Here is a 26,080-nt window from a genome sequence, read left to right as displayed (position 1 = left end):
TATTATCGACTTTATTTCCTATTTTAATTATGAGACTCGATAGTTGCTGAAGAGAGGGAGTTCTTATATAGTTGTCGGTAACTAATATACCCATTTTTTTCTTTCTTCAATGATGGTCCTTCACATGTTGTGGTATTTGTTAAGTAAAGGACTCCCCGTTGAAGATGCTCCGAGTATACTAGTAGTTACTAATGAGGTTAATTTCAGATGATCGAACTTTGTTTATCTTTCGGCCTAATTACAGATTACTACCTGGTTAACAAAAAAAAGGTTGATTTCGAACAATTATCATTTCATTTCATATATGAAGAAGGCTAGTAACACTCTTTTTTTAACACTCACTCTCTTATCGGGTGAAATCAACGTAGATTCCATCATTTTATGAGTTTCATTTTCAAAGTGTAAGACCCGCATTGATTTAACTTAATAAAAAAGTAGTATTAAAGTCTGTAAAAGAAAATGTTGTTAGCATTACTCTTTCATATATTTATGATTTTACTTTAATCATTTACTATGATAGCAACCCACTTGAGTTCGCTTTCTTACGTTGGCTTAAGACTATAGTGTATTTTTCTTAAAATCTCACGTTTGATCCTCCGATGTCAATTTTGATGGGTTAGTCAATACAAAACTTTGTTTAGACCTTAAATGAGACCCACACAAATGAACAGTAGAATTAAATCTCTTAATTTAGTCTACCTTTAGACCAAATACCAAATTTTAACAAACTTTTTTTTTTTTTTTACCATGACAGCTATTGTTGGTGGGAGTGTCTATTAACCAGATCTAAACACTTTATTTAGTGTAACCAGATATAAACAGCTTATTAACCAAATGTGTGTGAATTGCATTAACATCTCTAATTTTATTGTTATTTTCAATTAACCTTTCACAGACAAAGTCCGTGTGTGCCATCATGTCAGCACACAACAACAGAACAGAAAAGAAAGAAAGGTGTGTTTGTTTGGCTTTTCATTTTCAAAACATCAAATTTAATTACCTCGTAATACGTAAAAAAAATAAAAAATAAAAAACCACTTTTCTCTCTCACATACAGACAAAGTGGCCATGACAGTAGTAATATAACACCAGTCTCAGGTTTCACATTTCTCTCCTTCTCCCTGTGTTGCTTTGTTCTCTCTGCACAATACAAATTTACCAATCAGTGGCCTTCACACTCCTGCCATGGCATTTTCCACACCCACCTCCCCAACTCATGTTTTCTGCTTTAAAGGTATATTTTTTACCCTCCTCTTTCTCACCCATTTTCTATTCTTATAGGGTTTTGGTTGGTTAAAATAGTACTATTAATATAAACTCTCTTATTTGATTTTGAGCTTTTTGTGTGTGTAATGTGTATACTAAAACCCTTAAGTGGGCTTCATTTTCTGATGTGGGTGTATCTATGTACATTCTATTTTCTGCTAGTAATTCTCATGTGGGTTTCTTTTTGTAGTCATTCTTATTGATAAAGCATGTGTCTTTTTTATTTTTGCTTAAGGATTGATTGTGTTTCTTTTATTTTGTGAAATGGGTTGGAGGGGTTAGATTAAATCAACTTTCTGTGATGTAAGAAATTCACATAAATGGATCTTAGGAAATGGGATAATAAGTCCTCTTTATTTTTGCTTTATGGTTCTGTATTGTTGTGTCCAACAATATCCGTTGTTGGTTAATATTGTTAATGATAGTCATTCCATTATGTTGCATTTAGGAGATGTCACTTGCTTGTAGAATTGTTTGTGATGTGTAAGAAGAGATAGTTGATTGGACATGTGAAGAGAGTCCTTTTGTGCCGAAAGTGTTTAATATTTTTTGTCTTGAAGAGGGTCCTTTTGAGTTAGTTGGGTTGCTTTTTTTGTAGGCTTTCTCTTGTTCCATAACTTACTGATTGAAAGCATTCTTTTCAAGATTATCCTTTGCCGCGAGTAATTTCTTTTGCAGTCTTAAATGATAGGAAAATTATCAAGCAAAAATACCTTTTGGTTTTACATTATATTCTTTTCAGTTTTCTGTCAATCCAGGGATGAGAAATTCGACCACAGATTCATTTGGACTGTTTTCTTGTAAATACGCATGTCCTTTTGTTACTCATTCTGAGATATACTTTAAATAAAGTGATTCAGAAGTTAAGTCAAGTCTTTTTGTTTAGATCACAGCAATGTTGTTAAATAGCTGCCTCGGTGCTGTGATGTAGTGGATTCCGAGCCAAACTCGATTTTATGGCTATGGTGTTGCTGGTTTCTCATGCCACAATAATACGGCGATGCTATGATGCAGTGGCCACAATTCAATTCAATTCAAATCGTGACAGCGTACATGTTGCTATTAGAGTGCTCTGCGCCAAAATAATAAAAAGCTGCACCATACGCATTTAAGAGAGTAGAGGTTGAGGTTTTGTTTTGCATTGTGGTAACATAATAGCAGCAGCTACTCAGTCGTTAGTATACACATTACACACACAAAAAGCTTAAAATTGGTTTAACATAATCAGTTAGGCACTTGTTTTTGCATTGCGATGCTGTTATTTTCATATGGAATGGATCATTTTTCCCTCCTACACTAAAACAACTTTCTACTATTGGTTTAACATTCTAGTAATAATAATAAAGAGGCAGAAAATGTGTGCAAATGTTTAGAGTATTTTTTTTCCCCTTCAAAATAATAAGGATAGGTAGGATTGTGTTACGGACTATTGCTGATGTTCTTTACATTTATCTTTGTTTTCATCCTTATGTCCTTTGTTCACTCTGCTTTCATGGATTTTTGTTCCTTTTTTCGTGTGTTTTCTCTCTTTTTTTATATACAAATATTCTGTGTTAAGAAAGAAAAAGTTGAAGCCGAAAATCTGGTTTTGATTTTTCTTTTCCCTGATATTACTGTTTGATTTGCTCGCAATTTTGCTTCCTCTCTTAATATTTTATCTTAACAACTTCTAATGGATTTTAGGTTCGGCAAAACTAATGGTGCCTGCTGCAAGGTATCAATCCTCGCGCGCAACACATGAAAAATTTATTGTCATTTGACAGTAATGAAGTTATGCATTAATATACCTAAAGTTTGGTATTGGGAATGAAGCCATCGGTCCAGATAGAGTTTATTTATTATTATGTATTTATATTGAAATTTTTGTACATTATTGATGTAGTCTTCTGGATCAATGATTTGTTGTACATCAATTTGCTATATAAATAGTGAGTTGTTTACATGTTTTTAGTTTCAATGCTTTTTGAATCACAAAGGTATATTGCTACTAGCACCTAATGCATCCTTTTGCAATTTTTCTGCACTTGGATCTGTTTTCTTCACAACATGATGATGCTAACATTAGTAGTTTCTATGGTACTTTAAAAGCCAATAGCAACCTTGCTATCATCTCCAAAGAATCTTCTTGTGCTTAAAAACATTTCTCAATGCAGACCAAAGCTTTCCAAACACAAGCGGTATTGTCCAATAAACCAAAAAACTTCCAAGTCCCTTTGAATTCACAAGCTAAACTTGAGACATATGCTTAATATCTCCAACGATCTGCATGTGTAGTTTCTAGTGTCTCATACAATTTTTATTACAAAGTTTAGAAGCCTCTGTGAGCAGAATTTTCTCATTCTTCACTCGTGTGAATTCAGACTGGATGATGGTGGGTGGAAAGTGATGACAATAGGGAACTTTTTGGTCAAGCTTTCCTCGTCTTCCTTGACATATTTTCTATAATAAGTATGTGCAAATGGCTAGTTTTGAGGACTATCCTTTTTCCCCCCAAGAGTGTTGATGTATGTATACAATCCTTGGTTTGACAATTGGATTTCGAATAATCCTACTCAATAGGTAAATATTCAAGTGTCTCTAAGGTCACATATTTTCAGAATAATATTAACTACCTAAATAAATTTAAATAATCTGAACTTGATCTTACTTACCAAATCATTATAGAATATTGAATCAAAATAATAACCATGTCTCATGGTTATTCAAAATCAAAATACTTATCTCAATAATAATTCTTAAGCTTTCACGCTTTTCTGCTGGAGTAGGTCTTTCAAAGGAAAAAATAACTTATAGCTACTATTTACCGTCTCATGTTGTTATCCCTTTTGTTTTCCATATAGTTTACTTGGCTTCATTCTCGCTAGGATGACATAGAGGACTTTGTAGGTCAGAAAACTAGCAGCTTCAAACTTTATCAATGGTCACTCGCTGTGGTAAAAGTAAGATTTGGAAATCCACATTAGGGTGGCAAGAATTGCAAATGATCTCATTTTTATCTTCATTTTAGAGGAAGGTTTTGTGCATGTTATCAAACCACTCAAGTCAATATGTTTTGCTTTGTATTTCAATTTTAGGTTATATACCTTTTAAGAAATGTATTTTTTTCTTTTAATGAAAAGATCATATTAACTTTCCAAAACACGAACAACAAGAGGAATGAATTCTTTCGTACGTTTGCACATATTACTATATTGTCGAGTACACAACATCACATCGACATCAAAATAAACACGATATGCAATAAACACAACAGGCATTAATTGAAATCAAAAGCAAACCAAACACAATAAAATCAAATTGAGTTGATTCTAATAATCTTAAAAAAAGAAAAGAAAAAAAAAACTTGCAATAACCAAATAGAAATATAACAAATCACACGGAAAGTTCATACTTAAATCACATATGCTTCATTATCCATCCAATATTATAAAATATTAATTGCCGATGATGATGTTGAATCATTTACGTCTAATAAAATATTGATCGTTGATGATAATCTTGATTGTTGTGATATATTTGTGATTTTCAATTAAAAGTTTGCTATATTATACTAGTTGTTAAACTCTTAATTTTGATTTACTACCATACATAGATTAAATCATTGTCATTTGTAATCGTTGCTGAGTTTCTAAGTGAAACTTATGTATTAAGCAACATCATATGGTAGGCTCAATCAGAAACAATCCATGTCTTCATCTCTTACAACAATGGCAAAACCTAACCATGAAACAAACAAAACAAATCCACGCTCATGCCATCACCAACAACCTCACTCGTTTCTCCTACATTTCCAGCAGAATCCTAGCATTCTTCGCTCTCTCACCACGCGGCGATTTTCGCTATGCAGAAACTCTTTTCACACACATTCCCAATCCAAATATCTTCGATTACAACTCCATAATCACTTCTTACACAACAAACTCACAATTCCATAAATTATTCTTCGTTTTCACCAAAATGCTTAACACCAACATTCGCCCCAATTCTCATACCTTCACCACGCTGGTAAAAGCATGCGTTTCTCTTTCTTCTCTCGAACAAGTTTTCACTCTATCCATGAAGTTGGGGAATTCATCTGACGTGTATTTCGTGAGTTCTGTTATCAATGCGTTTTCAAAACACAGTGCCATACACCTTGCACGTCAAGTGTTTGACGAATGTTCTAACAGAAATGTTGTTTGTTGGACAAGTCTCGTCAGTGGATATTGTAGTTGCGGTTTGGTTAATGAAGCGAGGGATGTTTTTGACAAAATGCCACTTAGAAATGAAGCGTCGTATAGTGCTATGGTTTCTGGGTATGTTAGGAACGGTTTTTTCAGTGAGGGAGTTCAACTATTCCGGGAGTTGAAGAAGAAGGACAAGGGTTGTGCATGTTTGAAATTCAATGGGGCTCTTTTGGTGAGTGTTCTTAACGCGTGTACAATGGTGGGTGCTTTTGAAGAAGGGAAATGGATTCATTCTTATGTTGAGGAAAATGGGTTGGAATATGATCTTGAGCTTGGAACTGCACTGATTGATTTCTACATGAAATGTGGATGGGTGAAGGGTGCAGAGAAAGTTTTTAATAAAATGCCTGTTAAAGATGTTGCTACATGGAGTGCTATGATTTTGGGTTTGGCTATTAACGGGAATAATAAAATGGCACTGGAACTGTTTGAGAAGATGGAGAAGGTTGGACCAAAACCTAATGAGGTTACTTTCGTTGGGGTTCTTACCGCTTGCAATCATAAAAGTTTGTTTGGGGAGTCAGCTCGGTTATTTGGAATTATGAGTGAAAAATATAACATCACACCATCTATTGAACACTATGGATGTGTTGTTGATGTTTTGGCTCGAAGCGGACAAGTGAAAAAGGCCTTAACTTTTATTAATAGTATGCATATTGAACCAGATGGAGCCATATGGGGGTCTTTGCTCAATGGATGTTTGATGCATGGTCATTATGAATTGGGGCAGAAAGTTGGCAAGTATTTGATAGAGTTTGAGCCTAAACATAGCGGTAGGTACGTCCTTTTGGCGAACATGTATGCCAATATGGGCAAGTGGGAAGGTGTTTCTGAGGTAAGAAAACTGATGAAAGATAGGGGAGTGATGATTGTTTCTGGTTGGAGTTTCATTGAAATCGATCAAACCATACACAAGTTTTTTGCTGATGATAAATGTTGTTTGTATTCAAGGGAAATTTATGATGTTTTAAGCCACCTGGGAAAGAAAGTTGAGGATATTTCAGGAGACAATGATGCTTTTTTTATTTGCAATTTGAATCAATAATTTGATAGGTAAAGAATTTGTAAATGAATTTTATATGTACATTGACACATTTTCAAGGTAAATGAAAGCAATTTGCAGGGTTAGATATTATCAAATTAGTAAATAATTCAGCATGTGCTGGTTGACATTGACACATTTTCAAGGTAAGTGAAAGCTTTATTTTTAGCAGGACTCTTCTCTTTACATCTATGGGTTGAACGTGTCATTATTTCGTCTGTAAAGATGGCTGAAGTGAAATCCTTGTTTGTTGCCCCAAACAAACAAAAAAGTATTGAAAATGAGGAAAATGTTATAGCAATCCTGTTGGTCAAATCTGGAATCAAGCCTAACAAGTATTTTCCTTAGTCTTGGTGGCACTATTAGGCTACATCTGTTCTATGATAGAGTCTAGAAACATATTGCTTCTTGATACACTGAAGTTCTGTTGATGATGTGTTTACTGATATTGAAGACGTGGCTTTCGTTTCACTGCTTCCAGATAAAATGTCATGATGTTGCTGTTTCGCTGCCTTCTGGATTTAGCTGATGAAGTTGTGGAATTTTATCTATTATGCTGTATGTATTGGTTGGTGTGCTGAAATTCTTCTTAATCTTGTTTGTTATGTTGTATTGGTTGGTTTGTTATGCAGTCAAAGTCTGTTTGACATTATAGCAGCGGGAAGGTTTGGTTTATTCGATTTTAAACATTCTGCACTGGTCTTTAGTGGAGTATGCTACCCAGAGTTTTGGGTTATAGTTTATATAAGATTTTGAACAGAGAACTTTTTATCATGCTGGAGAAGTCTCGTCTGATCCTACATATGTAGCTCCTTCTTTTCATAGTTAGTGACCTGTTAAGAGGCTTTGTGGAGCAATCCTATATATTATTTGACTATATCATTTCTCATCTGTTTGTAATTGTTGGTTGGTTAGAAATTAGTTTGTGTTGGTTATACATAAATGTGGGAAGTAGAGTATCTTTGTGGTGGAGCAGAATTCGGGTAGGCGCATGTAGAGTGATTGCTGGTGCCGTTACTCCCATTACACATAACGTTGGTGTTTTCGCCACCAGGAACAATGGCTTTGGAAACCCGTTGCAAATCTCCTTTTCTCAGTATCAAATCACAGACGCCTTGGGTGAACGGTTTACAAACCATAAAATTAGTAGACTGTGACACTGTGTTATTAATTTTTCCATTGAAATCCCCTAATTGTGGGAAACTGTAAAAAAGCAATGGAGGAGGGTTTGGCGGGTTTTTAAAAACTCCCAAACCCTTCCCCTCTTTTTATTTTTTTAAATTCCCGAACTAGGGGAGAGCCTATCATAACCCTCTGCCCTCAAAAACTCCCTAACAAAGCTTTAGTGTCTAAGGAAAGGAGTAAAGATGCCTCATTGATTGTCTTGTTTAATATGGAATATCATTTCTCGTCCTGTTATTTTTGGTATGGGAATATGGGACATGGAATCTCTTGGAATTTAAAAGTTTCTAAATTCGCGGGACCGTCCCTTTACCAAAATTACGGAGATTAAGAAAGTTGGTTGTAGTATTAAATTTGTATAAAATTACTATTGTTTTTACAATTTTATTCTTAAGAGAGAGAATTAATTTATGTTTTTAATATGATATTTATTGTTGATTGAAGAAAAAAATGCAAAATAAATAAGGGCAGTGGCGGAGCTAGGAAATTTATAGAGCCCGGGCGAAAAATTTATCGCAAATTCACATGTGAAAATATATAAACAGTCATAAATCGATTTTTTTTCTTTTTTAAATTTTAACTTTTTTTTCCTCAAAAAATCGAAATAAAAGAGGTTTATCATTTTGTCAACAAAAGTACAATTTAAAATAGGTTATTAATTGAAATTGACCATGTAATATACGTGAAGTCTGAAAATTGACCTTGTAAATTAAATCACATGTATTCTGACCATGTAATTCAAGATTTTTATTATTTATAACCTGTAATATACGAGAAGTACAAAAAAGCAACCGAGAGATTGAATTTTTTCATGATTTCTTAGAGGCGAGTTATGGTTTTACACAAAAAAAATATAATTTTTCGACAAACGACAAACTAATTATGAATTTTTAAAGTGTCAAAAGCTCAAAAAACAAAACAACGGCAATCTCGACCTATAAATCGAATTTTGAGCTCATTATTTGCAGAGACATCTATAAAAATACACAAAAAGAATCTGTAAAGTTTCATAGCATTTCGAAGTCGTTTATTTATTTTGATTTTTCAACCAAAACATGCAAAATTGAAATTTTGTTCCGCATGACTAGAACATGATTAGAACCTTCACAATGAAATTTTGTAGTTTTTAAACGAGATACAAATTAATTATAAGTTATAAGTTAGTTTAAGAAATTCATAATTATGAGGGAATAAAAATTCATAATTAATTTATCCCTAGTCGAAGAAATTTAATTTTTTGTGTAAAGCTATATTTTAACGTGCTAAACATGTATGAAAAAAATAGTGAAAAAATTCAACCTGTAGGTCACATTTTTAGACTACACGTATATTATAGGGTGGTCAAAAATAAGAAGAAATTCAAGTTACATATGTTTTATATTTTATTGGGTCATTTTTCAGACATAAAGTATATTACAGGGTCAATTTGAACAATTAACCTGTTAAAATAAGAGAGATGAATCCGGCAATAGTGTGTTAAATAAAATTCTGAGACCTATTAGCGTGTAAGAATTTTCAAATTGCCAAAAATTTTCTTTTTGTAAATGTGTTAATGGACTTTTGGGTTGGATCTAATGTGCAAAAATTATCGATCGAGCCCGGGCGACCGCCCGAGGTCGCCGGGCGGTGAAACCACCCCTGAATAAGGGTATGATGGTAAAGAAATAATTAATGTACTAGAAAATATCAAAGGGGTCTTATAAAAAGGGATAAATTATTTTTTCAAAAAGGTCTTATAATTAGGGACGGAGGTAGTATTTATATTAAAAATTTTGTACATTATTGATGTACTCCTTCCGGCCCTATTTATAAGAAAATTTTCAAAAAAAAACTTTGGTCTTATATATAAGAAAAAGTCACAACTTTAAGGTACATTTATTGTTTAACAAACTTTTTTAACCCTCGTTTAATGTTTGTCTTTTTAATATTAGTGGATATAATTAATACTTAACAAATTTTTATGAGGGTATATTTGTAAAAACATTCAAAAAATTATAACTACTAATAATTGTCTTAGTTTTGATGATTTTTGGTTTCTCTTCATACTGTAGGGAGTATTCTTCTGGATCAATCATTTGTTGTACATCAATTTGCTATATAAATAGTGACCTCTTTAGCATGTCTTGTTTACATACTTTCAATTTATTTTTTCTTTTAGTTTCAATGCTTTCTGAATCACAAAAGTAGATTGCTACTAGCACCTAATCCCTGCAGAAGCCATCTTGCATCTTTTTGCAATTTTTCTGCACATGGATCTGTTTTCTTCACAGCATATTGCTAACATGAGTAGTTTCTACAATAAGTATGTGCAAATGGCTAGTTTTGAGGACTATCCTTTTTCCCCCCAAGAGTGTTGATGTATGTACAAACCAATCCTTGGTTTGACAATTGGATTTCGAAAAATCCTACTCAATAGGTAAATATTTAAGTGTCTCTAAGGTCACATATTTTCAGAATAATATTAACTACCTAAACAAATTTAAATAATTTGAACTTGATCTTAGTTACAAATCATTGTAGAATATTGATTCAAAATAATAATCATGTATCATGGTTATTCAAAATTCAAAATCAAGATACATATCACAATAATAATTCTTGAGATTTCACGCTTTTCTGCTAGAGTAAGTCTTTTGTGGTTGGTGACGTTGTTCAACCACAATGTTACAAGTCCAATTATTAAGGAAGAGCCTTAGAAACTTTGTCTCGGCATAAAATAAGGAGAAAAAAAAATCAAGGATCATGACCCCCTTAGAATTTTAGAATTGTTTGGTGATATTTTTATGATTTTATTTGACAAGTTTTTATCATTTTTTACTTTGTTTTTTGGTTGTTTTTAAAAGCAAAATTCAAAAATGCTGAAATGGGAGAGATTCTGATTGCTGATTATACATAAGCATATTTAGGATTATAAAATTCGAACTTGTAACACCTCGTTTTCCCAACATGCAAAATAATACATAATAATCAGAGTATTAAGCTTAAACAGAATGTCACACTTTTTTTTTTAAAGATAAATAGAGTAAAATTACTATTTATTTAAAACATCTGCTGCCAATAATTTTCAAAAAACGTCGCAGCGGAAAATAATTATTCTTTCAACAAAATTGGCATTAAGGTCTCAACATAAACAACGTCATTAAAATCCAACAAAAAGGTTCAACAATGAAATCATAAGAAATACGTAACAATGGAAATAAATATCAAAGTCCCCATCCTGTTACGTATCAGAGCGACTCCTAAGACGACACAAGGAATCAACTCACATCAGCGGTTACTCCTGGTTATCTGCACATTACCCATGTAGAGGCAACATTCAAACAGAAGGGGTGAGATTTCACATTCAATAATAATAAGCATATAATTCTTAAAAGAATTCAACAACACATAACAACATCTCTTCATCATTAGTAAAACTAATAAACAATAATTTAAGTAAGAGAATTTATCACCATAAACAACAACAATTAAACAATGTTAATGCCAGGGGCGGAGCCACCCCCCAGCTAGCCTGGGCTAGTGCCCAGGCTCGGCTCCAACTTTCTTTGTAGCAAGCCCAAACATTACTATAATTTTTAGCTTTTCCTGTGGATTTACCTGCGGATATTTGTGTAAATTCCGTAGGAAACACATTTCCTGCAGATTTTGCCAAGGATTGAGGTTCCGCAGGAAAGATATATCCGTAGGAAATGTGAAATTATCTGCAAGAAATGTGAAATTATTCGCAGGAAGGAAGTAACGTTTTGCGATAAATTTTTTGCCCAGGCTCTATAAAATTCCTGGCTCCGCCACTTGTTAATGCTTCACATAATTCCATCTATAAATCATCAATTAATTTCAAATCATCATTAACAATGCTTCACATAAACAACAACAATAAATACTATTGATACTTCACATAATTCCAACTATAAATCATTAATTATTTCGACAACTTGACAACACGACGACAACACCGACAACTCGACATCAACGACAATGCAACGACAGCAACATCAACTTGACAAATGCAATATGCATGTGGTACCAATCAGGGCATCAAACCCCCAACGTATAGAGCAAATAGGCTCACAGGGCATCAAACCCTCAACTTAATAGAGCAAATAGGCTCACAAGGCATCAAGCCATCAACTTAAGAGAGCAAATAGGCTCACAGGGCATCAAGCCCCCAACTTTAATTAGTATGCATGGACTCAGCAACCAACAACTTTAACAACTTCGACAACTTCAACAACTTATACGACTTCAACAACTTAGAACAACAACTTACAACTTTAACGACATTGACGACAACAACGACGACTTCGCATCATAATATCATAATTCATTAATTATGAACAACATCATGTAACATCATATTCATCAACATATACATTCATATAATAATTCATCAATCATGAACAACATCATAGGACATCATATTCATTAACGTATACATTCATATAATAATTCATCAATCATGAACAACATCATATAACATCATAACTTAGGTTAAATACTATTAAACACATTAATTGAACTCATAGTACACAAGCTTTGAAGTTTGGAGACAATTCATAAGTTTTGGGTTGACCTAGAAATAGTTATGCGGAATTTTCATAAAATTTCACTAAGACCTCCTTGGAGTATTTTCATCATAACTCAAAAAACAAAAATCATTTTCAAATCAATTCAAAGCCACGGGAAAGCTAACACAATTATCTACAATTTTCATGTTTACACCAAAGGTCAATTCAAAACAGAAACGTGTGAAAAAGACGCAAGAACATGAAACAGGAGATGCTGTCACCGTGCAGCTCTCGGGAAAAAACCATTTTTCACCCCAAAATCCCAATTTTGACCTCCCAATGCCCAAATTTGATTCCAAAACTTGTCTAACCATTTCTATACATGATAAGGCACTCAAAATCATACTACAATCAATTTTAGTTTCAAACCATAATTCTACGACATCAAAACCTATTAACAACTACAAGGTTAAACCCTTTTCAGGGATTACATACTTATGATTAAAGAAAGTTAGTCACACCCTTACCTTAGATTGATTGATCGCAAGGTTCTATCGCTCTTTTCTGACTCTTCTCTTTTCTTGGTTTCTCCCTTTTCTTCCAAACACTGTTTTCACGTATTCTGTTTCTCTATTCCTAACCTCTCTTTTTATAAACCTAACATATTCTCCCTTATTCCAAATCTGCCCCTCACATCTCAATATTCTATTTTAATATATATATATATATATATATATATATATATATATATATATATATATATAATATTTCTATCCCAAATAACAAATATATCTCTATAATAAATATATTTCTACACCAGATAACATATATATTTCTACATCAAATAACAAATATATTTCTACACCACATAACATGTATATTTCTACACCAAATAACAAATATATTATACTAATAAATATCAACATATAACATAACAAAATATCACTCATCAAAATAAATCGACTAAATTATAAAAAAGACATCTAAACTCAATAAAATAAATAAATAATAAAATAGGGTGTTACAGAACTCACTTAAGATTTTATAATCTGAAAAGCGGAGGCCATTTTTAAAAATTTTACAAGGTACGTGAGAATGTCATAGGATGGAAAAAGTAATAGTCATATCTTTAATATCTTGCAAGGGTATGAGCAATACTGCCTTCTAATGAAATTAATGTTATAGTTTGCATAAAGATAAGATAATTACTTTTCCCACCCTATAGTTTTCCTCGCGCGCCCTATTTTTTCAAAAAATGCTCTTGAAGTTCCGGATTTTATAATCCGGAATGGAGTTTCCCTTTGTTAAAGGGTGAAAAAATGAGTTACGGATTATTCCGGATTTTGTAATCCGAAAATCTCAAAAAATAGGGCGTGTTACATGATTTTTCGGATTATATAATCCGAAAACTCCTAAACACCCTTTTTTTCATGGTGCTGATGCAATCCGGACAGCACCAGCACCAATTCTGAACATGTTTGTGAATGAAATCAAAGTGGTATCTTGGTTTTGGGCGTTGAGTAGACTTAAGATAGCTTCCTTCCTCTTCTACGAGTGGACTTGGAATCCTAGAGAATGTTTAAATAGAAGATGAAGGTGACTGTTTTTTTAGCTCTGCTATAGGGCTCTGTTGTGTTTTGTATCAGCTGTTATGGCAGGGCAGGTTTGCGCTGCAGCTCAGTGTTCTGTGCTTGGGTTTTTTTTGGTTTTGCATGTGTTTCAAAGCCATGTACAGCAGCTTTGCTGTTTGTTTTTGCCTCTTGTAACAGTTGGCCTTTGCACATCTTGTGCTAGGCACTTTTCTATGTATATATATAAGCTGATTCCAAAAAAAAAAAAAAAAATTCTTAGCTTTCGTTTTTGTGTTTTTATGATCAAGACTCCTTTATAAAGGATTTCTTACGGGACTCAAATTCCATCATTTACACCCTTTTTTTTTATGGTGTTAATGCAATCCGGATTACGTAATCCGGACTGCAAAGGGGCATTTTTGAAAATTTTACAAGGCGCGCGAGAAGGCTATAGGGTGGGAAAAGTAACTCTCTAAACATAATTGGCTTTGCGTAAAATATAGAAATTTAGAATTAGTACGTGAATTAAATTTATATTTACATAAATGCATTTATACAGAGTTTACATAATCCTATCGTGCTTAAATTGAGTTTTCGTAAACGTATTTGAATTAAGTTTGTGCAAGATTAAAAAAACTCAAACCTGCTTAGATTGGTCTAGTGAGCTAATTTACCTTTTTGAAAAAGAAAAAAAAAAACTCAATCTACACGTGGTATGTATACCAAGTTTAGTAAACGTACTTAGAACTATGTTTATGAAATATCTAAAAACACATAATTTACATAGGGCACATGAGCTAATTTTTAGATATGTAAGATAAAATAGTGGAATAAAGGAGAATTGTTTCAGCTGTTTATAACCAATGTAAGGCTTATTGAATCTTTATTGCATGGATCATCAAAAGCAACTCATAGGAGTTATTATGCACCAGACTATAAAGATTAATTTCATTAGAAAGCAAATCAAAAACTTTCAATTCCACATAAATTATATGCTAAAAAGTCTATAATTTGGTGGATTCTAGAGTGAGGGTCCAATTAGGTCCCTCACCGGTGGACCACGAGAAAAACACAGTTAGATAAAATAGATGGTTAAGATTTATTCAAATTAAAAGTGAGAACATATACAATTACTCATATTCAATCCTATCCTAACATGGTTTCCACCTCTGTTACTGTTAATGTTGTACATCTGTCCATAAACATGTACGCTTTTCCCCTCAAATCATCATCTTAGACTAAAACCATCAAAATTGAAAATCAAGTTATGAACCCTACAATTAACAAATTTCTTCTTCTGTTAAACAAAATCTCTTACAAAATCTCATTTATTCATCAAAGTCTCTATAATATCTGACATGGAGGTTCCATTCCTAGCACAATCATGGTGTGAAATGAAATGAGGGAATTGATGTGTTCATAAAATTAAACCCTTCTTGAATTGTTTGATAACACTTTTAATTTGATGGAAGGTGATGTTTGGTTGCATAAGAAATGGATTTAGGAGATGCCAAACTAGTAAGAATTTTCATATTTTTCTCCTCCAAATCTTTGATTTCTATTTCATAGTCTGATTTTGGACTGAAAAGAGGAATTGATGTCTGAAGAATAAGAAATTTCTAAATTTAGGATTCATAATTTGATATCAGATTTTATGGTTTGAGTGCATAATCATTGGAAGTAAAGAGAGTGTCTTATTTTGAAGGAAGAATAGTAGGAATTGTAAACATAAGTGAAAACCATCTGAGGATAATATTGAATGTGAAAAGTTTGACATGTTCTCCCTCTTAATTTGAATGAATTTAAACCATTTATTTAATCTATTGGTGTTTTTTTCGTGGTCCACCGGTGTGGGACCTAATTGGACCCTCACCCTAAAATCCACCAAATTATAGACCCTCGCCCTATAATTTATTTCAAAGAAGTAAACACCATAAAAAAATTATTAGTCATCCTAATTGACAAACTACAAGAAAAAATTATAAAAGGAAAAAAAAAAAAAAACTTGAGGGATATAAACATGAGTACATGACCAAGAACAAAAACAAGAAACAAAATTTAAGAAAAATAAACAAAACCGTTGGCAGAAAAATCCTAACCAATAAAGGATGGAATTGAATCCCATCAAGTGTGAAGCATTTAGAAGTAACCTCAAAAGAAGTCAATTTATCTGTTCAACAAGTCTAGACTATTGATGAGAAGAGCTCTCTTATGAGCTATCTATGATACATATATGGTTAAAGCATTTCTAAAAAGAAAGAAAGAAACTCAACATTTAACCATCTTTACATAATTCACATGTTGACCAGAGAAGCTCAACAAGAATTACATAGCCGACATTGTCTATTCTAGCTAAAGTAGATGGAAAACAAAGATTTTACCGGAACAACATACATGGTATACAGGGAACCTCTCCAATGTCATCACCGTCCGCATAAACTAATCTTGTTCTTCGATTATTCTTGACACAAGTCCAACAGCAATTGTTCTTCCTAAAGATCTAAGGGATACTCTTCCAAGAGCTTTACATCTAGAAAACTCTACCACACAGACTGGCTCATGCAAAATCACCTGAATATTAGAAACAATAGAAGCCAGTTTTGAGTCAGTTGCACTGTAGACGAAAAGATATTCACATGTTTACATTGAAATTACAAGTTTAGCTATGTTATTCACCTCAATTACTGCACTTTGTTTTGACGTGAGACAACGAGGGTTCTTTTTGGTCACCTTACCAGTCTTGGGATCAAGTACTGACAATATTCTTGAAACTCTAGCAGGCTCTTTTGCATGATGTATGTGAAACTCTAACTGCCAATATAGAAAAAAGAAAATTGACATTTGTCCCAATAAGCAATATTAAAAAATAAAGTGCAGGGAATAAAGCACACCTGAGCGCCGATCAATATGGGACTTGTACCATCCAAGACAAGCAATTTCAACTCCAAATGCTTTGCAACTGCAACAGGAAAGTCAGGATGGCATAATACGCCTCCAGCCAATACATGACTTCCGTCAACACCATGCAAGGTTACAGCTACATTATCTCCAGCTCTTGCAACAGAGCAGACGTTAGAGTCACGCTCCAATGTACGTACTGTTCCAACAACATCTGAAGGCCTAACTAACACCTATAATTATTAAGGTGTACAGTTAGGCAAGAAATAATTTCATTTCAAGCTTGAGCATAACTGACCACGCATATTACAAGAAATAGTGGGGAAATAGTTTATCATGTTTATTTTTAAATATGATAGGATCACTTCCTGATCCAAGAGGTAGGCCATAGGCCCATGATTGAACATGGGATTGATACAAATAAATGATCGGGCAAGCAAAGATTTATGCTTCAGAACAAGGAATAGCTGGAAAAACATTTACGGACCTGGGGAAAAGGCACATTTGCGAAGAACTACATAAAATGAGTTCATCAAGTACTTTTGTTTCATCATCCTGATGAAACTTGTTGTCCTTGTATTTTCAGTTGTCCTTTTCCAAATTTTAGTCTCTTAATTTACCAACTATATACAAAATTGTCTATACAGTAATTCTTCATCCAAATTATTTTGTTAAATATTTAAATTGTGACATAATTTTGAAAAAAAAAAGTCCCTATGGCTATTCATGTGGTAGTCTTGCATGAAAAAAAAAAAAGGTTTTTGTGACTGTCATGCCAAAATTTTTAAAATAAAAATTTAAATGGAAAATCACAATGACGGCAACAAATAAACAGGTGATTTGATGTAATTTGTAAATTAATGGACTAAAATGAACATGTTGATAAAGAAAAAACTAAATAAACACAATAAAAGCATTGGGTGTGAGGGACTAACTTTAACGGGAAGTTATTAATTCCTATCAGATGATAGCAACAAAGAGCATTATCCACCATTTGTCATGCCTAAAAAGATGACTAAGTTTAAGTGGGTGTTAGAAGGCAGATTTGGTACCAAAGATGAGTTCAAGGAAGCAATTACCAACTATGCTATCTACAATATGACTTGTTTGAAACGATTCAAAAACTAAAAGGACTTGTTTGGGACTTTTGAAACTTAAAGGACGACTTTGGGAAAAACGAAAAACTTAAAAGGACCTTTAGATGCATTTGACCTTCTAATTATTAGTGAGAATCTTTCATTTGGTTTTTCAGTTATAGTAAATTAGTCACAGCACAATCCAGTTTTATACCTTTGTTCCACTTCGAAGAGCTCCTGCTTCCAGTTTCCCACAAGCAGACACCTGTCCTTGTGCAGTTGATTTGATAACATCACATATTGGCATTAGCAGAGGTTTTGCGAATTCTCTAGTAGGAGGTTGTAGTGAGTCAACTGCATCTAACAGATAAGGTCCAGTATACCTGTTTCATAATGAAACAACCATCAAGTTTTAGCATACTATAAAATGCATAGATGCACTCAGTTTGATTTCCTATCAAATAATCACTCTTTGGTTTGATTTTCGTAAGTTTCAAGAACAAAGTGCATGTGACCCTAATTTTGATTTGGGTAAATTGGACATTTCTACAAAAAAAAATAGTACAAAACATGATTAGAGTTTGACTGAATAAAACATGGACAAATATACACTGCATGTCCGAAAGATTAGGACTCGCGTTGCACATATTAAGTTAGGTTTTAGGACCAAAGTAGCTTCAGTTGGAGGGTATAAATTGGACTTTTTTGCAATTAAAATATGAGAACCATAAATCGAGGTGAGAAGGACAACATACTAATAAATCAATATGGCCAAAATCTATTTTCTCAATTGGGATTTCAAAGCAGCAGCAACAGGCAAGCACTGGGCAACTAAGCTAAACGGATCAAATAGGATTTACAGAAAATAAGATGCCTTCTGTGAGACGTTAAACTTTCTACATAACTGTTTTATGCTTCAGAAATAGAGGAAGTTCAGCCTTTCTGAGGTGGGATTTACAAATTCATTACAAGGTGCGCACATAGCTATTTCTACCAAGGTGAGATATTAAAGTAAAGCAAAATAAATTATATATAGGAAACAGTCTGAAGCCAGTCTTTCTGGAACTAACACAATTAACAAAATGGCTGCATATGCTGCTTGTGGCAGCCAACTTAGAGACAAACCGGCTCCTTGGGAAACCATTTAAGTTGGGTTCCACTAAACAAAGATTAAGTTAAAACTAAATACATAATAATCTGAACTTATATGAATAGTTTATTTAAAATAGTTCTAAGTAAGTTTTTGAGAGTTATCAAACTATCCAATTTTACCATTAGATTTAGAATGATTATTGGGGTAAGTCCATTAGCATGCTAAGTTTGGGTTAAATCTAATTACAAAATAATATGAATTTATGAGTTGTTTAGAAGAAGATCTATACTAGCTTCGAGAGTTGTCAAACTACTCTTATGTCACCATCTATGAAGCCCAGATACATAGTACGGCTATGTGTACAATATGACACAGATATGAGGGGATACAGGAATTTTTTTAACTCATAATATGATATGGTCTAAGATACGTTAACAAAATTAAAATACACATACACACACAAATATAGAAAACTTGTAAAGAAAGAGACATTGATCATTCTTTCACAATTTACAAAAAAAAAAAATTAAAATTGTAAACACAAATTATAGAATTTAAGTCTAAATCATAATATTTTTTGAACACCTCATAAACAAAAGCATGATTGAAAAACTCAACAAAAGCCTTGGTTTTAGGCAATAGCCAACAATTCAAAAGCATTTTTAATAAATTATAGTCTAATGCCCACCAAGGGAAGTTAAAATTGCATCTTGAGTAATCAGTGACATACCAGTTTTTGAAATGAGCATCAGAAGGGGATGCTACCAAATTTTGATTTTCCATGGCACTCAAGGGAATCCATGAGAGTGAAGAATCTTTGAACCCACATGAGCGGAGAAACATTCCCAGCTGATGTCTTATAAAATCAAATCGGTCTTTGGAGTATGACACAGCATCCATCTTATTTACTGCAACTATAACATGGTCTACACCGAAACTTCTAATAAGTTGTGCATGCTCTCTTGTTTGTCCTTTGCCACCATCCATACCAGCTTCAAATGCACCAAGTGACGCATCTATAACAAGAACTGCAGCATCAGCTTGTGTAGCTCCAGAAATCATGTTTGGGATAAAATCTTTATGACCAGGAGAGTCAAGCACAACAACGTGATATTTCTTAGTGTCAAAATATGCCACAGCCACTGTCATGGTTATTCCCCTTTCCCTTTCTTCAGAACTTTCATCAAGTGCCCAAGCATAAGCAAAGGATCCTTTGCCCTGATTAAAAGAAAAGAGGAAGCAGAAATTGACACATGAATTCATAAGCATCAAGCACCAAAGAATAAAAATGACTCCACGGTGAAATTACCTGTAACTTGGCCTCCTTTTCATATTTGTGCATTTCTTTCTTGGAAATTCGTCCCAATAGGTGTAATAACCTACCAGATAGTGTTGATTTTCCAGAATCAACATGACCAACCTACAATTAACAGATTAAGCACTGTGAGACATTTCTTCCTTGAAATATAGTCCTGGGATATATGAAAGAATAGGTCATTTGCGTACAATTGCGAGATTCAACTGAGTCAACGTATCTTCAGATTGTTGAGGAAGCATCCACTTTTCTGGCTGGTAAGAAACTTGTTGATGAGGTCCCTTAGCATTAGTATTATCAGAATTTTGAGATCTTGCATCAGGAACCGTGTGGTTAAAACTGCTGGAAGCACTTTCAGACTTTCCGTCTTTGTTAGAAGACAAACTAAGTTTATCACTCTCTTCAACTTTTGGCAGTGCAGACAAACTACCAGACTTTTCTTCGCTTGATTGGATACCATTTGTACCATTTTTTGAAGAATTTATTTTATTCGCATTGTTTCCTTTGTCCTTTGGCAAAGAGGCTGATAAGCTGTTTGAAGTTTTACCAAATTTTTCGTGATCAATTTCTACATTTTTGGAAAGCTTGTTCTTTTGCATTAAGGACGATAAGTTGTCTGCACTTTCAGTATTGGTTTCTAGTTCATTCTTCTCTCTGCTGCTTGATGAAAGCCGAGAATCTTTAGAGTTTTTAACTTTGTCTGACAGCATAGTGAAATAAGATTCGTCGATATTTATCCAAAAGGAACTAAAACACGAAGATACTAAGGCTGCGTTTGTTTCAGATTTTTCTTAAAAAAAATCTATTTTTTTTTTCCTTAAAAATATCACTTTTTTCTATTTAAGTGCTTGTTTAGGATTTTTAGAAAAATCATTTTATCAAAAAAATCTATTTTGACCCTAAAATGAAAAGCTATTAGGATTAGCTTTTCTCAAAATCTATTTTTCTCAAACACAAGAAGGTAACACATGTACAAGTTAAAACTCATTTTTTTTAAAAAATGGATTTTTATAGGTAGTAGGCAAACAAAAATAACTTCAGATTGTTTTTAAAATCTCTAAAAAAAAATCTCTAGATTCTTTTAACACAAAATCTATTTTTTTAAAGCTGAAACAACCGCACCCTAAATGTGGGGAAAAATCTACTTTTTTTTTTTTTTGGTTAAAGCAAGGGTGTCAAAGTTACAGCCTGAAGACAGATAGGTTGAGGGAGGGATACCTTTCAAACCCATTTTTGAAGAATGTAGGCCGGTATGAACCACATCATCTGGGGATGGAACGTCAAACTTGAAAGGATCTGTGCACTCCAGTAAAAAAGATTTTATCAATATTGTTTAAAAATAAATGGCTAAGTAAGGTTTGCTCTCATGTACAAGGAGTTCCAAAAACTAAAACATAGCACATCATTAAAACAAACTCAAAACTTCACCTAATAAGATCTTTTATTCTAATCAGTACTCCTTCCGTCTCATATTAAGTGTCATGCTTGGAATATTTGCTTGTTTCATATTGTTTATCATTTTAGATTACAAATGAAGCATTACTTGCCTATTTCTACTAATACTACCCTTATTTATTCTATTACAATCCACCTAACTATTTTATTAATAAGGATATTTTAGTCAATGAAGCTAGTTTTATCATGGAAATCAGTATGCTTTATAACCTTAAAAGACATTTAATATGAGATGGAGGAAGTTCTGTCGAAAAAAAAAAATGAGATGGAGGAAGTATTAAAATAAAAGTCAAATTTCGTAGAAACTACACTAACTCTACAAATGTATTTTAAAACTTGTGAAGACCTATATTTAAAGAGGGATGGCTTTGAGCATTAAAAGCCTTATGAATTTCATGAAATTCTCCTTGGACATTCTCAAGCTTGTAGATGTTACTGCCATCTGTCCAAAAACCAATGTCTTGCATTGGAAATATCGCAACCTCTTTGGGACTCTGTTGTGGTAATGATTGAAAAAGAGACTGGGCCAACTTGGATGCTCCAGGAGTTTTGTTTATATCTTCAACTGCATCAAAGAGATTTTTCAGCGGGTTATAGGCATATCATGTCCATTGTTGTAAACCTAGCACTATACAATGTGGGATATACAGAGAGCCGAAGTTTAAGATCTCAACTATTCCTTTGAAATTTGCCTATAGTCAAATTCCCTCTAAGTTGCCAAAAACAGGACAATGACTATCACGAAAACCAAGACCAATTAATTATCAATTTTGCTTGGTTATTTTAATTCATCGGTCATCGGAAATTTGTGCGATAAGAAAGTACCACTTAAGTTGAAAGGAAAGTTCTATCGGACAGCAGTCCGACCGGCGTTGTTGTATGGTACGGAGTGTTGGGCGGTTAAGAGTCAACATGAGAATCAAGTAAGTGTTGTAGCAGAGATGAGGATGTTGCGTTGGATGAGTGGTAAGACTAGACAGGATAGGATTAGGAATGACACCATTAGAGAGAGAGTGGGGGTAGCACCTATAGTAGAAAAGTTGGTAGAAAATAGGCTTTAGATGGTTTGGGCATGTAGAGAGAAGACCTGTAGATGCCGTGGTAAGAAGAGTAGATCAAATGGAGGAAAGTCAAGTTAAAAGAGGTATAGGAAGACCTAGGAAAACTATTTGAGAAACCGTTAGAAAGGATTTAGAGGTCAATGAGTTAGATCCAAATTTGGTGTATGATAGAACACTATTGTGGCATTTTGATCCATGTAGCCGACCCCACTTAGTGGGATAAGGCTTCGTTGTTGTTGGTGTTGTTGTTGTTGGTCATCCTTCTGCTCTTGCAGAGAAACCTATGATGTACAGTTTGGTTTGGCTTGTCTTTCTCTAATAGACCTGTAAACAAAATTGTCACTCAGATCCACTCAAGGGCACACCATGAAGATGGGATACAGGATCATGACAATATCACACTCAATTAAGGCAGTAGCGTCACAGTGTCCAGCACTGAGCTGTAGGCCTGTAGAGTCATGATAATCGACTATTTACACTGAAAATACAACTTTATTTGATGGAAGCATTTGTCGCGAAGGAAAAAAAAATCAGAATTCAATAGCAACCACTGCAATACCTTCTAAAAGATGCGACATGGAAAGTAACGAATTCCACGAATTTAGAGGCTTTAAATTCCAAGAGATTCCAGATCCCATATTCCCATATTAGAAATAACAGGATGATTGAAGAGCTTGATATTCCATATCAAACAATACAATCAATGAGGCATCTTACTCGTTTCCTAAGACACTAAAACTTTGTTAGGGAGGGGTTTTCAAGGGCAGAGGGCTATGATAGGCTCTCCCCTAGTTCGGGAATTTTTAAAAATAAAAAAAGAAGGGAAGGGTTTGGGAGTTTTTAAAAACCCGCCAAACCGTCGTCCATTGCTTTTTACAGTTTCCCACAATTAGGGGATTTCAATGGAAAAATTAATAACACAGTCTACTGATTTGATGGTTTGTAAACCGTTCACCAAAGGCGTCTGTGATTTGGTATTGAGAAAAAGAGATCTGCAACGGATGTCTAAAGCCATTGTTCCTGCTCGAGAAAACATCAACGTTATGTGTAATGGACACAGTGGCGCCAGCGATCACACTACATGCGCCTACCGAATACTGCTCCACCGCAAAGTTCCTCTACTTCCCACATTTGGGTCCCCACCTCGAGAAACTCAACAAGTACGCAAACTATGTTATGTACCAGGAAAAGAACTTCAACTACAGACTGGCAGGATGGATTCGTTCAATAACAACTTTAACGGGGTGAACATTCCGGTGAATAATTTCCTGGGGCACAGCTGCAACTCCACCGTGCACCGGGCCACATGGACATAAAACTTGGACAGTTTCCCCATAAGAGCAACAGGAAGTTCAAACACTATTTGATCACTTCATTCCCTCCTTGGACCTAGTAGCACTAAACTAAATTATTATTGTTCGATAAATGGATTACCTGTTTTGTTGGTGTTGGAAGTTCCATTGATAACCAAGGGATGACGTAGAACGCCGCAAATATCACATGAAGTCATACTCTCATCATTGTCATAGGTACAAATTGAGCAACTCCAAACTCCAGGCTTAATGGTCTCTTTCTTTGTATCAGATTCTACTCCTGATCATTTAACAACACAAAAATGCTATGAGATTTGTAATAAAAAAAACTAAGTAAAAACGAGTAATAATTAAAAAGTAAGTAAGTAACCATAATTTTCAGCTTCAACATCATAATCATAGTCATCATAATCCTCATAGTCATCGTCGTAGTAATCGATTCCATAGTTTACTTTACGCGGCATGATTTCCCGTCGAATGAGTTTTGTATAAGCAGTTAACAGAGTCGCTGGTAAAACCTAATTGGTGAAAACAAAGGCAATGGAATAATTGAAAAGATAAGAAGAAGGTGGGGTTTGATTGGTTAATGAGAAAGCTTAATTAAATCTGAATCGGGAAGCGAATATTTAGGGTTGTTGTGAATTGAAGAGGGAAGGTTGGAGTTAAACAAACAAGTGTGATCGGAACAATCACTCGTATTGACATCCCTGCTACAAGTTTCTTCTTACTTCTAATCCAACCAAAACCATGTGTACTATAGATTTGTCTTCCATCTTTCCGATTTGCTAGAAAACAAAAATCAAATAACCAAGAAAATGCATTTTTAAGTTTTTTATTAATTAAACGTTTTTATTTGCGATTTTATCTTTATTTACTTAAAAAAAATTACTTTTCTTTGTAAATTAATTTCTTTTACGATGCATAAAATATGTAAGGTCTGGGCTTCAAACCCCAGTCACCACAAAAAAAATTGAATTGTTGAATGTTTCATGTGAGCTTAACTCAGTTGATAAAGACAATAGATAGTATATGCAAGGTTTGTGGTTCAAACTCCAACCACAAAAAAAAAATTGAATTGTTGGATTCAATTTGAATTTAAAATTTGATATAATGGCAATTTAAATTTTGAGATCAATTTATTAGAAAATATTACTCTACAAACAAACTTACTAGGAAATATGTGTTGAATTTATATTATTAGACTTATTTTATGTTTTTTTAGTCTATCTTAGTCTTTGGGTTTATTTGGAGGTTTGTTTATGTTGACAGATTTGTTTTATGCTGGAGGATTTCTTTTATTTTGATATTTATTTATTAATTATGATGTGAATTTGTTAATTATGTTGATGGTGTCAGTATGCCTCATAAGTATGTTTTTACCACAAATTTGTTGTCAAATAAAGACATGCATTAAAAAGTTACTTTTTGTCTGATAGATCAGTCAATCAATTGACTCAATCCATCTCGTTGTATTTTTGTGCAAGATTAAATGGGATGGACACACCCATTTTGTTGTTCCTACACACACATGTTATCCCGCTCTTGTATAATGGAGACTCTCCCTCCCTCCCTCCACCCCACCCCCCCCTCTCCACGAATAAGAATAATTGAAAAGTTGCATGGAGATATAACCGGTTGTTGAGTGAGAGTGGCAGAATTTTAGTTAGAGTCGTTTAGCTTTTAAGAGTTATGATATTTTGACAACCAAAACTGATTGTCACTATGCATACCGTATCATCAAATTAATAACTCAAAGCCTAGCACGCAGATTGAGGCAGGGAAAAATTATTAAAATTTTTAAAAAAGTAGATGGAATGATATATATATATAGGTGGTTGACAACTAATGAATGTCATAATATCATTACTCGTTTTTAAAGATGTCAATTCAAACCTAACAAATAATTATTTTTTAATATTTTAACAGTCGGTGCAAAAGCCTGAGGGAAATAACCTGAGATAGTCCATATAAAATAGAGACTTTGTGGGTTAGCCAAAAAAGACAAGGTCAGTTTTTTGAAGTTTTTTACAGCTCATCCCCTGATAAATTATATGCCTGGTGGGAGTGAATTCTC

The 26,080-nt window shown here is 33.7% G+C and overlaps 2 protein-coding genes and 1 long non-coding RNA gene across 4 annotated transcripts; 2 read left to right on the top strand and 1 right to left on the bottom strand.

The window, feature by feature from the left end:
• Positions 1-993: 993 nt before the first annotated feature.
• On the top strand, positions 994-3,259 carry LOC112417564 (uncharacterized). The gene is made up of 2 exons (XR_003008157.2): positions 994-1,234; positions 2,950-3,259. It is a non-coding gene; the product is annotated as an uncharacterized lncRNA (long non-coding RNA).
• A 1,730-nt stretch (positions 3,260-4,989) lies between these two features.
• LOC11408342 (pentatricopeptide repeat-containing protein At5g66520) lies at positions 4,990-6,537 on the top strand. Its single transcript, XM_003629840.3, has one exon. It carries the CDS (start codon positions 4,990-4,992, stop codon positions 6,535-6,537), a length of 1,548 nt encoding a protein of 515 aa, XP_003629888.1.
• A 9,315-nt stretch (positions 6,538-15,852) lies between these two features.
• Positions 15,853-24,795, bottom strand: LOC11406169 (elongation factor 1-alpha). 2 transcript variants are annotated; one of them, XM_003629838.4, is made up of 11 exons: positions 24,377-24,795; positions 24,128-24,286; positions 21,979-22,197; positions 21,396-21,473; positions 20,369-20,877; positions 20,172-20,282; positions 19,593-20,080; positions 17,984-18,152; positions 16,687-16,926; positions 16,472-16,606; positions 15,853-16,366 (listed from the first exon to the last, which is right to left on the bottom strand). In XM_003629838.4, the coding sequence occupies exons 1-11, from the start codon at positions 24,468-24,470 to the stop codon at positions 16,235-16,237; spliced, it is 2,334 nt and encodes a 777-aa protein (XP_003629886.2). In that variant the 5' UTR covers positions 24,471-24,795; the 3' UTR covers positions 15,853-16,234. The 2 variants fall into 2 exon arrangements, with proteins under 2 accessions (XP_003629886.2, XP_003629885.1); XM_003629837.4 differs by lacking the exon at positions 21,979-22,197 and having other exon boundaries at positions 24,377-24,793.
• Between the last annotated feature and the right edge of the window lie 1,285 nt (positions 24,796-26,080).

Source organism: Medicago truncatula, chromosome 8 (genome assembly GCF_003473485.1).
Source record: "Medicago truncatula cultivar Jemalong A17 chromosome 8, MtrunA17r5.0-ANR, whole genome shotgun sequence".
Taxonomy (NCBI): Eukaryota; Viridiplantae; Streptophyta; class Magnoliopsida; order Fabales; family Fabaceae; genus Medicago; species Medicago truncatula.
Note: the sequence above shows the minus strand (reverse complement) of the source record. Positions and strands in the feature narration are given on the sequence as shown.

Excerpts from the sequence above, each read along its gene's own strand:
- LOC11406169 (XM_003629838.4), bottom strand. The coding sequence starts at position 24,470 with ATGCCGCGTAAAGTAAACTATGGAATCGATTACTACGACGATGACTAT. Across the intron at positions 22,198-24,127 it reads TTCCAACACCAACAAAACAG|TTGAAGATATAAACAAAACT; the intron begins GTAATCCATTTA and ends TCTTTGATGCAG. Across the intron at positions 18,153-19,592 it reads GATGCTCATTTCAAAAACTG|GTATACTGGACCTTATCTGT; the intron begins GTATGTCACTGA and ends ATTATGAAACAG.
- LOC11408342 (XM_003629840.3), top strand. The coding sequence starts at position 4,990 with ATGAAACAAACAAAACAAATCCACGCTCATGCCATCACCAACAACCTC.